General features: G+C 49.2%; 1 protein-coding gene across 3 annotated transcripts in view; it reads right to left on the bottom strand.

Moving 5' to 3' along the window:
* LOC139404711 (protein Hook homolog 3-like) overlaps positions 1 to 14,003 on the bottom strand; it is an 83,717-nt gene extending 69,714 nt beyond the window's left edge. For 2 of the 3 annotated variants that reach the window (XR_011633847.1, XM_071147342.1), the window contains exons 1-7: positions 13,923 to 14,003; positions 9,986 to 10,058; positions 9,649 to 9,832; positions 5,733 to 5,800; positions 5,484 to 5,546; positions 5,281 to 5,364; positions 2,253 to 2,315 (exon numbers count right to left, since the gene is read on the bottom strand). Coding sequence is in view for 2 of the 3 variants with exons in the window: in XM_071147342.1 (XP_071003443.1) it covers positions 2,253 to 2,315; positions 5,281 to 5,364; positions 5,484 to 5,546; positions 5,733 to 5,800; positions 9,649 to 9,832; positions 9,986 to 10,058; positions 13,923 to 13,945 (558 nt within the window). In the remaining variant the exon portion in view is untranslated. The remainder of the gene's footprint in view (positions 1 to 2,252; positions 2,316 to 5,280; positions 5,365 to 5,483; positions 5,547 to 5,732; positions 5,801 to 9,648; positions 9,833 to 9,985; positions 10,059 to 13,922) is intronic. The other variant, XM_071147343.1, reaches the window with a different exon arrangement.
* Positions 14,004 to 15,301: the final 1,298 nt, after the last annotated feature.

Raw genomic sequence — 15,301 nt, forward strand, 5'->3', positions numbered from 1 at the left:
AGTTCAACAACAAACATGTCTCTCTGGAGCCAGAAGGAATCACATCTTAAAGTGAAGGAACTCTCTTCTCCAGCCACAATACCTTACTGCTCTGTCATAGACTTACTACTCTGTCATAGACTTACTACTCTGTCATAGACTTACTGCTCTGTCATAGACTTACTGCTCTGTCATAGACTTACTGCTCTGTCATAGACTTACTGCTCTGTCATAGACTTACTGCTCTGTCATAGACTTACTGCTCTGTCATAGACTTACTGCTCTGTCATAGACTTACTGCTCTGTCATAGACTTACTACTTTGTCATAGACTTACTATTCTGTCATAGACTTACTACTCTGTCATAGACTTACTGCTCTGTCATAGACTTACTGCTCTGTCATAGACTTACTACTCTGTCATAGACTTACTACTCTGTCATAGACTTACTGCTCTGTCATAGACTTACTGCTCTGTCATAGACTTACTACTCTGTCATAGACTTACTGCTCTGTCATAGACTTACTGCTCTGTCATAGACGTACTACTCTGTCATAGACTTACTGCTCTGTCATAGACTTACTACTCTGTCATAGACTTACTGCTCTGTCATAGACGTACTACTCTGTCATAGACTTACTGCTCTGTCATAGACTTACTGCTCTGTCATAGACTTACTGCTCTGTCATAGACTTACTACTCTGTCATAGAAGCAAATGCTAACTAATGCATGGATCTCCACCTAGGTGGATGTGGAACTGCATAGAGGACCAATGAGTCCATTGGCAGTTGGCAGCCAAGTTGGCCATCTGTTGAGGAGGATCCCCGTTGGCCATCTGAGGAGGATCCCCCGTTGGCCATCTGTTGAGGAGGTCCCCCGTTGGCCATCTGTTGAGGAGGTCCCCCGTTGGCCATCTGTTGAGGAGGACCCCCGTTGGCCATCTGTTGAGGAGGTCCCCCGTTGGCCATCTGTTGAGGCGGTCCCCCGTTGGCCATGTGTTGAGGAGGACCCCCGTTGGCCATCTGTTGGGGAGGTCCCCCGTTGGCCATGTGTTGGGGAGGTCCCCCGTTGGCCATGTGTTGAGGAGGTCCCCCGTTGGCCATCTGTTGAGGAGGTCCCCCGTTGGCCATCTGTTGAGGTGGTCCCCCGTTGGCCATCTGTTGAGGAGGTCCCCCGTTGGCCATCTGTTGGGGAGGTCCCCCGTTGGCCATCTGTTGAGGAGGTCCCCCTATGGCCATCTGTTGAGGAGGTCCCCCGTTGGCCATCTGTTGAGGAGGTCCCCCGTTGGCCATCTGTTGAGGAGGTCCCCCGTTGGCCATGTGTTGAGGAGGTCCCCCGTTGGCCATGTGTTGGGGAGGTCCCCCGTTGGCCATCTGTTGAGGAGGTCCCCCTATGGCCATCTGTTGAGGAGGTCCCCCGTTGGCCATCTGTTGAGGAGGTCCCCCGTTGGCCATCTGTTGAGGAGGTCCCCCGTTGGCCATGTGTTGAGGAGGTCCCCCGTTGGCCATGTGTTGGGGAGGTCCCCCGTTGGCCATCTGTTGGGGAGGTCCCCCGTTGGCCATGTGTTGGGAAGGTCCCCCCGTTGGCCATGTGCATGTTTCTCTACTGCTCTATTCTCTAGGCTAGAGGTTAAGAGCGTTGGGCCAGTAATGGAAAGTTCGCTGGTTTGAATTCCTGAGCAGACTAGGTGAAATATGTTAACGTCCCCTTGAGCAAGGCACTTAACCCTAATTGCTCCTGTAAGTCGCTCTGGATAAGAATGTCGACTAAATGAGTAAAATGTTCATGTAAAATGGTGAGACAGAACACTGCTGCCAAGACCAAAAACCAAGCACCCAAGCACTTCCTACCACTGGGACGTCTTGGTAACACACTAGTAAGTAAACATGGGGAGGGGGAGGAGAATTAGTCTGGACGGGCAGGGTGGGTGGTTCTTGGTGAGACACAGAACTGAGGTGGGCATGACAGGACAGCTGACTAATACGCCACACAAGCTGTGTCCCAAATGGCACACTTCTCCCTAAATAGTGCACTACTTTTGACCAGGGTCCCATAAGGCATCCCATAGAGCTCTGGTCAATAGTAGTGTACTACATAGTGAATAGGGTGCCATTAAGGGTGCCATTAGGGAGGCAGACACAGTCAAAGGAGCCTGGATTTCAAACAGGAGATGCTGTTATAGAAGCAGAGAGCACACTTCAAATCCAGGGCTTTCAATTCACACGCCAAATGACAAGGACTGAGAGAAATTAGGAATAAAAAGGTTATTTACCCTCTCCTCTAGTTCAATATACTCTAACCTCAGTCTATCTCGCTGCTCCTGTACATGGAAAGCCTTCAAAGCAAGGCACAGAGTAATAGAGGTTCAGTGCAGACAGGTCAGGAGAACAGAACGGGAACGGGACAGGAGAACGGGACAGGAGAACGGGACAGGAGAACGGGACAAGAGAATAGAACAGGACAGGAGAATAGAACAGGACAGGAGAATAGAACAGGACAGGAGAATAGGACAGGACAGGAGAATAGAACAGGACAGGAGAATAGGACAGGACAGGATAATAGAACAGGACAGGAGAATAGGACAGGACAGGAGAACGGGACAGGAGAACGGGACAGGAGAACAGAACGGGACAGGAGAACAGGACAAGAGAAACGGGACAGGAGAATAGAACAGGACAGGAGAATAGAACAGGACAGGAGAATAGAACAGGACAGGAGAATAGAACAGGACAGGACAGGAGATTAGGACAGGACAGGAGAATATAACAGGACTGGAGAATAGAACAGGACAGGAGAATAGAACAGGACAGGAGAATAGAACAGGACAGGAGAATAGAACAGGAGAATAGAACAGGAGAATAGAACAGGACAGGAGAACAGGACAGGAGAATAGAACAGGAGAATAGAACAGGACAGGAGAACAGGACAGGAGAATAGAACAGGACAGGACATTAGGACAGGAAAATAGAACAGGACAGGAGAATAGAACAGGAGAATAGAACAGGAGAATAGGACAGGAGAATAGGACAGGACAGGAGATTAGGACAGGAGAATAGAACAGGACAGGAGAACAGGACAGGAGAATAGAACAGGACAATGTTATCAAATAGAAGAGAGAACAGACATAGTGAACACAGTACTCGGTTGTAGAATACCAGAATGAAGAAAACCTGGATGCCATTAGGTTTTAGTGGAAGGAGCCTAAATGGAATGCCGTCCTACCGCGATTAAGGGGACTGTCACCAAGAAGTCTTCATGGGTCCAACAGACTCCAAATTCGGGTCCTAAAAATCTGACTTTTGTCTCAGATCTGGGTTGGGTCTGATATAATTGCCAAGGGTCTCGGGTATGTGTAAAAAATAAAAATGGTATTTACCGACCAGACCCGTCGTCTGTTCATTTAATTTAATGTGCGTGACGTGGTGAGAACTGCGTGAGCTTGTTATCTGTGTCAGCCAATTGCAACTCAATAAAACGTATAGCTTATGTGTCCTGCTGAAAGCGGTTCTGGCTGCTCACCTCACGTACACCTGCTGCTGAGGAGAGAGAGTGAAAGGAGTCCTGACCTAGGCTACTGTTGACTGGGAAGATGGAGGCCTTTTTCATTGACGTAAAACATAAATTAGAGAAGAAAGAGGACAGTGAAAAGAAGCCGACAAGCGGAATGTCCTCGGGTACAAACGTTTTAATATGGTGGTGGACAAACGAGATGAACGTTGGCCAATGAACGTTGGCCAATGAACGTTGGCCAATGAACGGTGGCCAATGAACGGTGGCCAATGAACGGTGGCCAATGAACGGTGGCCAATGAACGGTGGCCAATGAACGTGTGCAGCTTGTGTTTGGAGGTTTGACGCAATAGTATTTATTATAATTTGTTTTAATCATCATTATTATTATTGTATATCATTATTACTATTTTATGCCTATTTAAGAATCTAGGAACCGTTTTTTAAACAAGTTCTTTATTAAAATATGCAACAAATGTTTTTAAGATGTTTTTAAGTTTAGACTGTAATGTTTGATGTTTTTAAGTTTAGACTGTAATGTTTGATGTTTTTAAGTTTAGACTGTAATGTTTGATGTTTTTAAGTTTAGACTGTAATGTTTGATGTTTTTAAGTTTAGACTGTAATGTTTGATGTTTTTAAGTTTAGACTGTAATGTTTGATGTTTTTAAGTTTAGACTGTAATGTTTGATGTTTTTAAGTTTAGACTGTAATGTTTGATGTTTTTAAGTTTAGACTGTAATGTTTGATGTTTTTAAGTTTAGACTGTAATGTTTGATGTTTTTAAGTTTAGACTGTAATGTTTGATGTTTTTAAGTTTAGACTGTAATGTTTGATGTTTTTAAGTTTAGACTGTAATGTTTGATGTTTTTAAGTTTAGACTGTAATGTTTGATGTTTTTAAGTTTAGACTGTAATGTTTGATGTTTTTAAGTTTAGACTGTAATGTTTGATGTTTTTAAGTTTAGACTGTAATGTTTGATGTTTTTAAGTTTAGACTGTAATGTTTGATGTTTTTAAGTTTAGACTGTAATGTTTGATGTTTTTAAGTTTAGACTGTAATGTTTGATGTTTTTAAGTTTAGACTGTAATGTTTGATGTTTTTAAGGACGAGTAACTGTGGATCATTTGGCCAATGGTGTTCCGATATCGATGGTGCTGGCAGGACCCAGTCGGAGGTGACTTTCTCTCCCTCTTTCTACTCTCAGATCTGAACAGGTCTGAACCGGTCTGAACCGGTCTGAACTGGTCTGTACTGGTCTGAACCGGTCTGAACTGGTCTGAACCGGTCTGAACTGGTCTGAACTGGTCTGAACCAGTCTGAACTGGTCTGAACCAGTCTGGTCTGAACCGGTCTGAACCGGTCTGAACCGGTCTGAACCAGTCTGAACCGGTCTGAACTGGTCTGTTTGGTTCTGTTTTTCCACAGGCCTTTACGGAACGGGTCTCAAGGTCCATTCGGAAACGCGTCTCCATTTAAAGATAAATAAATAATGTATTTATGCATATCGGGATCGGGTGGGAAAGACACAGATTTATTTCAGGAACGAACGGGTCCAACTATTTTAGACCAGTGAAGACCTTAACCGTTAACTTTTACCCCTGGTATTCATATGGAGGTTTTAACCATTGTACTGAGGATATTTATTCCAACAACCGTTATAACTGACTTACTTTCAACTATAGGACACCATCGTGAACCCATGACCTTCTACTATGGCTGTACAGTATCTAGTTGAAGGCAGAGACAACATTGGTCACGTAAAGGAATAAACCCAAAACTTAAGGCCAACCTGCATGTCCAGCTCGTGACATCTCTGTGCGATCTCCTCCTTGGTGGCTAGAGCCTCGTTCAAATCCTCCACCGTCTTCTTCAGCTAAAAATACAACTAGTATGTCAATTAACATGGAATTAACATGGACAAATACAAATAACACGATTTTAGTGTAAGACACAGTGTAATGTAGCAAGAGAACATTCTCCGTAACGTCTCACCTGTCTATCGATGTCGGCGTACGAGTCGTTTCCTCCCATTACAGGACACTCTTTGCTCATCAGCTACAACAGAGAGAATCATACACAGTGTGATGTCATCTGTTATAACACATGGAGATCAGACACAGTGTGATGTCATCTGTTATAACACATGGATACTCTAGACAGTGTAGTATGTCATATAAGGACACAGGAAATGGATCTCTAGAGTAAAAAACACAGCCATTTGAAATGTTTACAAAGGCTTACCTCCTGAATGGCTGTCATGACAACATGTTGAACAGATTCCTCCAGCATCATTATGGTCTGGATGTATTCTACAGGGGCAGAGGAAGACAGCATGAATGAAGAAGAAAGAAGCACCCGCAGTGTCACAATGACAAGAACTGAATGTGATAAAGCCGAGAGATAAGCTGGAAGCCTCATCTTACACACTTCCTCAACTGAACTCTGTGTCCTGTCTCTAGGACAGGGCTGTGTACTGTCTCTAGGACAGGGCTGTGTACTGTCTCTAGGACAGGGCTGTGTACTGTCTCTAGGACAGGGCTGTGTCCTGTCTCTAGGACCGGGCTGTGTCCTGTCTCTAGGACCGGGCTGTGTCCTGTCTCTAGGACCGGGCTGTGTCCTGTCTCTAGGACAGGGTTGTGTACTGTCTCTAGACTCTAGGACCAGGCTGTGTACTGTCTCTAGGACCAGACTGTGTACTGTCTCTAGGACAGGGCTGTGTACTGTCTCTAGACTCTAGGACCAGGCTGTGTACTGTCTCTAGGACCAGGCTGTGTACTGTCTCTAGGACAAGGCTGTGTCCAATAATAACTCTAGGACCAGGCTGTGTACTGTCTCTAGGACAGGGCTGTGTCCTGTCTCTAGGACCAGGCTGTGTACTGTCTCTAGGACCGGGCTGTGTCCTGTCTCTAGGACCGGGCTGTGTCCTGTCTCTAGGACCGGGCTGTGTCCTGTCTCTAGGACCGGGCTGTGTCCTGTCTCTAGGACAGGGTTGTGTACTGTCTCTAGACTCTAGGACCAGGCTGTGTACTGTCTCTAGGACCAGGCTGTGTACTGTCTCTAGGACAGGGCTATGTACTGTCTCTAGACTCTAGGACCAGGCTGTGTACTGTCTCTAGGACCAGGCTGTGTACTGTCTCTAGACTCTAGGACAAGGCTGTGTACTGTCTCTAGGACAAGGCTGTGTACTGTCTCTAGGACCAGGCTGTGTACTGTCTCTAGGACAAGGCTGTGTACTGTCTCTAGGACAGGGTTGTGTACTGTCTCTAGGACAGGGTTGTGTACTGTCTCTAGGACAGCGTTGTATACTGTCTCTAGACTCTAGGACCAGGCTGTGTACTGTCTCTAGGACCAGGCTGTGTACTGTCTCTAGGACAGGGCTGTGTACTGTCTCTAGACTCTAGGACCAGGCTGTGTACTGTCTCTAGGACCAGGCTGTGTACTGTCTCTAGGACCAGGCTGTGTACTGTCTCTAGGACCAGGCTGTGTACTGTCTCTAGACTCTAGGACAAGGCTGTGTACTGTCTCTAGGACCAGGATGTGTACTGTCTCTAGGACAAGGCTGTGTACTGTCTCTAGGTCAGGGCTGTGTACTGTCTCTAGGACCAGGCTGTGTACTGTCTCTAGGACCAGGCTGTGTACTGTCTCTAGGACCAGGCTGTGTACTGTTTCTAGGACCAGGCTGTGTCCTGTCTCTAGGACCAGGCTGTGTACTGTCTCTAGGACCAGGCTGTGTACTGTTTCTAGGACCAGGCTGTGTACTGTCTCTAGGACCAGGCTGTGTACTGTCTCTAGGACAGGGCTGTGTACTGTCTCTAGGACAGGGCTGTGTACTGTCTCTAGGACCAGGCTGTGTACTGTCTCTAGGACCAGGCTGTGTACTGTCTCTAGGACAGGGCTGTGTACTGTCTCTAGGACAGGGCTGTGTACTGTCTCTAGACTCTAGGACCAGGCTGTGTACTGTCTCTAGGACCAGGCTGTGTACTGTCTCTAGGTCAGGGCTGTGTACTGTCTCTAGGACCAGGCTGTGTACTGTCTCTAGGACCAGGCTGTGTACTGTCTCTAGGACAGGGCTGTGTACTGTCTCTAGGACAAGGCTGTGTACTGTCTCTAGGACAAGGCTGTGTACTGTCTCTAGGACAGGGTTGTGTACTGTCTCTAGGACAGGGTTGTGTACTGTCTCTAGGACAGGGTTGTGTACTGTCTCTAGGACAGGGTTGTGTACTGTCTCTAGGACAGGGTTGTGTACTGTCTCTAGACTCTAGGACCAGGCTGTGTACTGTCTCTAGGACCAGGCTGTGTACTGTCTCTAGGACAGGGCTGTGTACTGTCTCTAGACTCTAGGACCAGGCTGTGTACTGTCTCTAGGACCAGGCTGTGTACTGTCTCTAGGACCAGGCTGTGTACTGTCTCTAGGACCAGGCTGTGTACTGTCTCTAGACTCTAGGACAAGGCTGTGTACTGTCTCTAGGACCAGGCTGTGTACTGTCTCTAGGACAAGGCTGTGTACTGTCTCTAGGTCAGGGCTGTGTACTGTCTCTAGGACCAGGCTGTGTACTGTCTCTAGGACCAGGCTGTGTACTGTCTCTAGGACCAGGCTGTGTACTGTCTCTAGGACAAGGCTGTGTACTGTCTCTAGGACAGGGCTGTGTACTGTCTCTAGGACAGGGTTGTGTACGGTCTCTAGGACCAGGCTGTGTACTGTCTCTAGGACCAGGCTGTGTACTGTCTCTAGGACAGGGCTGTGTACTGTCTCTAGGACAGGGCTGTGTACTGTCTCTAGACTCTAGGACAAGGCTGTGTACTGTCTCTAGGACCAGGCTGTGTACTGTCTCTAGGACCAGGCTGTGTACTGTCTCTAGGACCAGGCTGTGTACTGTCTCTAGGACCAGGCTGTGTACTGTCTCTAGGACCAGGCTGTGTACTGTCTCTAGGACCAGGCTGTGTACTGTCTCTAGGACCAGGCTGTGTACTGTCTCTAGGACAGGGCTGTGTACTGTCTCTAGGACAGGGTTGTGTACTGTCTCTAGGACCAGGCTGTGTCCTGTCTCTAGGACCAGGCTGTGTACTGTCTCTAGGACCAGGCTGTGTCCTGTCTCTAGGACCAGGCTGTGTCCTGTCTCTAGGACCAGGCTGTGTACTGTCTCTAGGACCGGGCTGTGTCCTGTCTCTAGGACCGGGCTGTGTCCTGTCTCTAGGACCGGGCTGTGTCCTGTCTCTAGGACCGGGCTGTGTACTGTCTCTAGGACCGGGCTGTGTACTGTCTCTAGGACCAGGCTGTGTACTGTCTCTAGGACCAGGCTGTGTACTGTCTCTAGGACCAGGCTGTGTACTGTCTCTAGGACCAGGCTGTGTACTGTCTCTAGGACCAGGCTGTGTACTGTCTCTAGGACCAGGCTGTGTACTGTCTCTAGGACAGGGCTGTGTACTGTCTCTAGACTCTAGGACAAGGCTGTGTACTGTCTCTAGGACCAGGCTGTGTACTGTCTCTAGGACCAGGCTGTGTACTGTCTCTAGGACCAGGCTGTGTACTGTCTCTAGGACCAGGCTGTGTACTGTCTCTAGGACCAGGCTGTGTACTGTCTCTAGGACCAGGCTGTGTACTGTCTCTAGGACCAGGCTGTGTACTGTCTCTAGGACAGGGCTGTGTACTGTCTCTAGGACAGGGTTGTGTACTGTCTCTAGGACCAGGCTGTGTCCTGTCTCTAGGACCAGGCTGTGTACTGTCTCTAGGACCAGGCTGTGTACTGTCTCTAGGACCAGGCTGTGTACTGTCTCTAGACTCTAGGACCAGGCTGTGTCCAATAATAACTCTAGGACAAACATATTGCTCACCTGCTGGAGAGGGAAAAGAGAGAGCCATGGAAGTTTTGATCACGGAAATAAAAGTCCTGAAAACAAATTGCTTCCCTATGAAGCTAGAGCTATGAAGAAAGAAAACTCCAGGTTTTGGTGCAGGTACAGCAAACCAGCGCACAAATAAAACGGCGATATTCTCAAAGACAGACAGACAGACAGACAGACAGACAGAGAGACAGACAGAGAGAGAGAGAGAGAGACAGACACAGACAGACAGACAGACAGACAGACAGACACAGACAGACAGACAGAGACAGACAGAGAGAGACAGAGAGAGACAGAGAGAGACAGACCGACAGACCTTGTTTCTGCTCACAGTTGACAGCACAGCCTAGTATGAGTTGCAGCATCCTGCCCAGCTCTGCAGCGTCTGAGTGTTCTCCTATCAGGTTGATGTCTGGCAGAGTGAAGTCATTGATCTGCTGTTGAAGGACCTCCTGGTTGTAGTCCAGTATACCTTTCAGCACCTTCTTTAGATTACTGATCTGAAAGGGAGGAGGGAAGAGGTGACATTGGGACTGTGGCACTGACAAGGGCTTTAGAGTAGATGGCAGCAACACATAAAGACAATGTATTAAAACGACCATCATGTATCATCGTCGACATCATCATCATCATCATCATCATCATCATCATACCTTTAGCCGCCAGTTATCTCCCACCTCGGGCTTGATCCTACTGATCCAGTTGTCAGTGAAATACACAATGTCTCTGGAGGAGAGAAAGGTAAGTGGTCACATATGGGAGAAAGAAAGTGAAGATAGAAGACACAATGCCCAGACACAATGCCCAGACACAATGCCTAACTACAACACCTAGCTACAACGCCTAGCTACAACGCCTAGCCACAACGCCTAGCTACAACGCCTAGCTACAACGCCTAGCTAGAACGCCTAGCCACAACGCCTAGCCACAACGCCTAGCCACAATGCCTAGCCACAACGCCTAGCTACAATGCCTAGCTACAACGCCTAGCCACAACGCCTAACTACAACGCCTAGCCACAACGCCTAGCCACAACGCCTAGCCACAACGCCTAACCACAACGCCTAGCCACAACGCCTAGACACAACGCCTAGCCACAACGCCTAGCCACAACGCCTAGACACAACGCCTAGCCACAACGCCTAGCCACAACGCCTAGCCACAACGCCTAGCCACAACGCCTAGCCACAACGCCTAGCCACAACGCCTAGCCACAACGCCAAGCCACAACGCCTAACTACAACGCCTAGCCACAACGCCTAGCCACAACGCCTAGCCACAACGCCTAGCCACAACGCCTAGCCACAACGCCTAGCTACAACGCCTAACTACAACGCCTAGCCACAACGCCTAGCCACAACGCCTAGCCACAACGCCTAGCCACAACGCCTAGACACAACGCCTAGCCACAACGCCTAGCTACAACGCCTAGCTACAACGCCTAGCCACAACGCCTAACTACAACGCCTAGCCACAACGCCTAGACACAACGCCTAGCTACAACGCCTAGCTACAACGCCTAGCCACAACGCCCAGACACAATGCCCAGCTACAACACCTAGCTACAACGCCTAGCTACAACGCCTAGCCACAACGCCTAGCCACAACGCCTAGCCACAACGCCTAGCCACAACGCCTAACTACAACGCCTAGCCACAACGCCTAGCTACAACGCCTAGCCACAACGCCTAGCCACAACACCTAGCCACAACGCCTGACTACAACGCCTAGCTACAACGCCTAGCCACAACGCCTAGCCACAACACCTAGCCACAACGCCTGACTACAACGCCTAGCCACAACGCCTAGCCACAACGCCTAGCCACAACGCCTAACTACAACACCTAGCTACAACGCCTAGCTACAACGCCTAGCCACAACGCCTAGCTACAACGCCTAGCTACAACGCCTAGCTAGAACGCCTAGCCACAACGCCTAGCCACAACGCCTAGCCACAATGCCTAGCCACAACGCCTAGCTACAATGCCTAGCCACAACGCCTAACTACAACGCCTAGCCACAACGCCTAGCCACAACGCCTAGCCACAACGCCTAACCACAACGCCTAGCCACAACGCCTAGACACAACGCCTAGCCACAACGCCTAGCCACAACGCCTAGACACAACGCCTAGCCACAACGCCTAGCCACAACGCCTAGCCACAACGCCTAGCCACAACGCCTAACTACAACGCCTAGCCACAACGCCTAGCCACAACGCCTAGCCACAACGCCTAGCCACAACGCCTAGCTACAACGCCTAACTACAACGCCTAGCCACAACGCCTAACTACAACGCCTAGCCACAACGCCTAGACACAACGCCTAGCTACAACGCCTAGCTACAACGCCTAGCCACAACGCCCAGACACAACGCCCAGCTACAACTCCTAGCTACAACGCCTAGCTACAACGCCTAGCCACAACGCCTAGCTACAACGCCTAGCTACAACGCCTAGCCACAACGCCTAGCCACAACGCCTAGCCACAACGCCTAGCCACAACGCCTAGCCACAACGCCTAACTACAACGCCTAGCCACAACGCCTAGCTACAACGCCTAGCCACAACGCCTAGCCACAACACCTAGCCACAACGCCTGACTACAACGCCTAGCCACAACGCCTAGCCACAACGCCTAGCCACAACGCCTAGCTACAACGCCTAGCCACAACGCCTAGACACAACGCCTAGCAACAACGCCTAGCTACAACGCCTAGACACAACGCCTAGCTACAACGCCTAGCCACAACGCCTAGCTACAAGGCCTAGCCACAACGCCTAGCCACAACGCCTAGCCACAACGCCTAGCCACAACGCCTAGCCACAACGCCAAGCCACAACGCCTAACTACAACGCCTAGCCACAACGCCTAGCCACAACGCCTAGCCACAACGCCTAACTACAACGCCTAGCTACAACGCCTAGCTACAACGCCTAGCTACAACGCCTAGCCACAACGCCTAGCCACAACGCCTAGCCACAACGCCTAACTACAACGCCTAGCCACAACGCCTAGACACAACGCCTAGCCACAACGCCTAGCTACAACGCCTAGCTACAACGCCTAACTACAACGCCTAGCCACAACGCCTAGACACAACGCCTAGCTACAACGCCTAGCTACAACGCCTAGCCACAATGCCCAGACACAATGCCCAGCTACAACACCTAGCTACAACGCCTAGCTACAACGCCTAGCCACAACGCCTAGCTACAACGCCTAGCCACAACGCCTAGCCACAACGCCTAGCCACAACGCCTAGCCACAACGCCTAGCCACAACGCCTAACTACAACGCCTAGCCACAACGCCTAGCTACAACGCCTAGCCACAACGCCTAGCCACAACACCTAGCCACAACGCCTAACTACAACGCCTAGCCACAACGCCTAGCCACAACGCCTAGCCACAACGCCTAACTACAACGCCTAGCCACAACGCCTAGACACAACGCCTAGCCACAACGCCTAGCCACAACGCCTAGCCACAACGCCTAGACACAACGCCTAGCTACAACGCCTAGCCACAACGCCTAGCCACAACGCCTAGCCACAACGCCTAACTACAACGCCTAGCCACAACGCCTAGCCACAACGCCTAGCCACAACGCCTAGCCACAACGCCTAACTACAACGCCTAGCCACAACGCCTAACTACAACGCCTAGCTACAACGCCTAACTAAAACGCCTAGCTACAACGCCTAGCCACAATGCCTAACTACAACGCCTAGCCACAACGCCTAGACACAACGCCTAGCCACAACGCCTAGCCACAACGCCTAGCCACAACGCCTAACTACAACGCCTAGCCACAACGCCTAGCCACAACGCCTAGCCACAACGCCTAACTAAAACGCCTAGCCACAACGCCTAGACACAACGCCTAGCCACAACGCCTAGCTACAACGCCTAGACACAACGCCTAGACACAACGCCTAACTACAACGCCTAGCCACAACGCCTAACTACAACGCCTAGCCACAACGCCTAGCCACAACGCCTAGCCACAACGCCTAGCTACAACGCCTAGCTACAACGCCTAACCACAACGCCTAGCCACAACGCCTAGCCACAACGCCTAGCCACAACGCCTAGCCACAACGCCTAGCCACAACGCCTAGCCACAACGCCTAGCCACAACGCCTAGCCACAACGCCTAGCCACAACGCCTAGCCACAACGCCTAGCTACAACGCCTAGCCACAACGCCTAGCTACAACGCCTAGCCACAACGCCTAGCCACAATGCCTAGCCACAACGCCTAGCCACAACGCCTAGCCACAACGCCTAGCCACAACACCTAGCCACAACACCTAGCCACAACGCCTAGCTACAACAACACCTAGCTACAACACCTAGCCACAACACCTAGCCACAACACCTAGCCACAGCACCTTGCCACCAGGTCTAGAAAGAACGCTTAGACACAACCCATAGCCAGCAGGCCTAGCCACCAGGCCTAGCCACAACCCTTAGCCACAACCCTTAGCCACAACCCTTAGCCACAACCCTTAGCCACAACCCTTAGCCACAACACCCACTAAAAGGTTGGTTTGATGGTTAAACAAAATATAACCACTGACACTCACATTTTTTGTAGGGCCTGGGCCATGACGATCCCACTTGTGAGATCGTCCACTGTTCTGCATGGTGCCTCCAATCCAAACGTCTGGATCTAGATGAAAAAGGACAGAAAAACAGAATCATTTCCTGCTATGAAATATTACAGAGATACCCACCGAACCTTAAATGACATTCATCATTACTTGACACCTAGACATCTCCCCTCTTCACAAAGTCTCAAAACATGGCCACTGTACATTCCTAACTTCTTTTTGGAAAAATGGAGCGGAGTTCTACAACGATTAGGTTGAGCCTTGAGCCTACTCTGTCTTCTACCTGATAACATGTTAATACTCCAGGGATGACCTCTCTGTATGTTGAAAACATGTTAATATCCAGGGATGACCTCTCTCTATGTTGATAACATGTTAATACTCCAGGGATGACCTCTCTCTCCATGTTGATAACATGTTAATACTCCAGGGATGACCTCTCTCTCTATGTTGATAACATGTTAATATCCAGGGATGATCTCTCTCTCTCTCCATGTTGATAACATGTTAATATCCAGGGATGGCCTCTCTCTCTCTATGTTGATAACATGTTAATATCCAGGGATGACCTCTCTCTCTATGTTGATAACATGTTAATACTCCAGGGATGACCTCTCTCTCCATGTTGATAACATGTTAATACTCCAGGGATGACCTCTCTCTCTCTCTCTCTCTATGTTGATAACATGTTAATATCCAGGGATGATCTCTCTCTCTCTCTATGTTCATAATATGTTAATAGAGAGAGGTCATCCCTGGAGTATGTTGATAACATGTTAATACTCCGGGGATGACCTCTCTCTCTATGTTGATAACATGTTAATACTCCGGGGATGACCTCTCTCTCTATGTTGATAACATGTTAATACTCCAGGGATGACCTCTCTCTATGTTGATAACATGTTAATACTCCAGGGATGATCTCTCTCTCTCTATGTTGATAACATGTTAATATCCAGGGATGACCTCTCTATGTTGATAACATGTTAATACTCCAGGGATGACCTCTCTCTATGTTGATAACATGTCAATACTCCAGGGATGACCTCTCTATGTTGATAACATGTTAATACTCCAGGGATGACCTCTCTCTCTATGTTGATAACATGTTAATACTCCAGGGATGACCTCTCTCTCTCTATGTTGATAACATGTTAATACTCCAGGGATGACCTCTCTCTCTCTCTATGTTGACAACATGTTAATATCCAGGGATGATCTCTCTCTATGTTGATAACATGTTAATACTCCAGGGATGACCTCTCTCTCTCTATGTTGATAACATGTTAATATCCAGGGATGACCTCTCTCTCTATGTTGATAACATGTTAATATCCAGGGATGACCTCTCT

Source organism: Oncorhynchus clarkii, unplaced genomic scaffold (genome assembly GCF_045791955.1).
Source record: "Oncorhynchus clarkii lewisi isolate Uvic-CL-2024 unplaced genomic scaffold, UVic_Ocla_1.0 unplaced_contig_14040_pilon_pilon, whole genome shotgun sequence".
Lineage (NCBI taxonomy): Eukaryota > Metazoa > Chordata > Actinopteri > Salmoniformes > Salmonidae > Oncorhynchus > Oncorhynchus clarkii.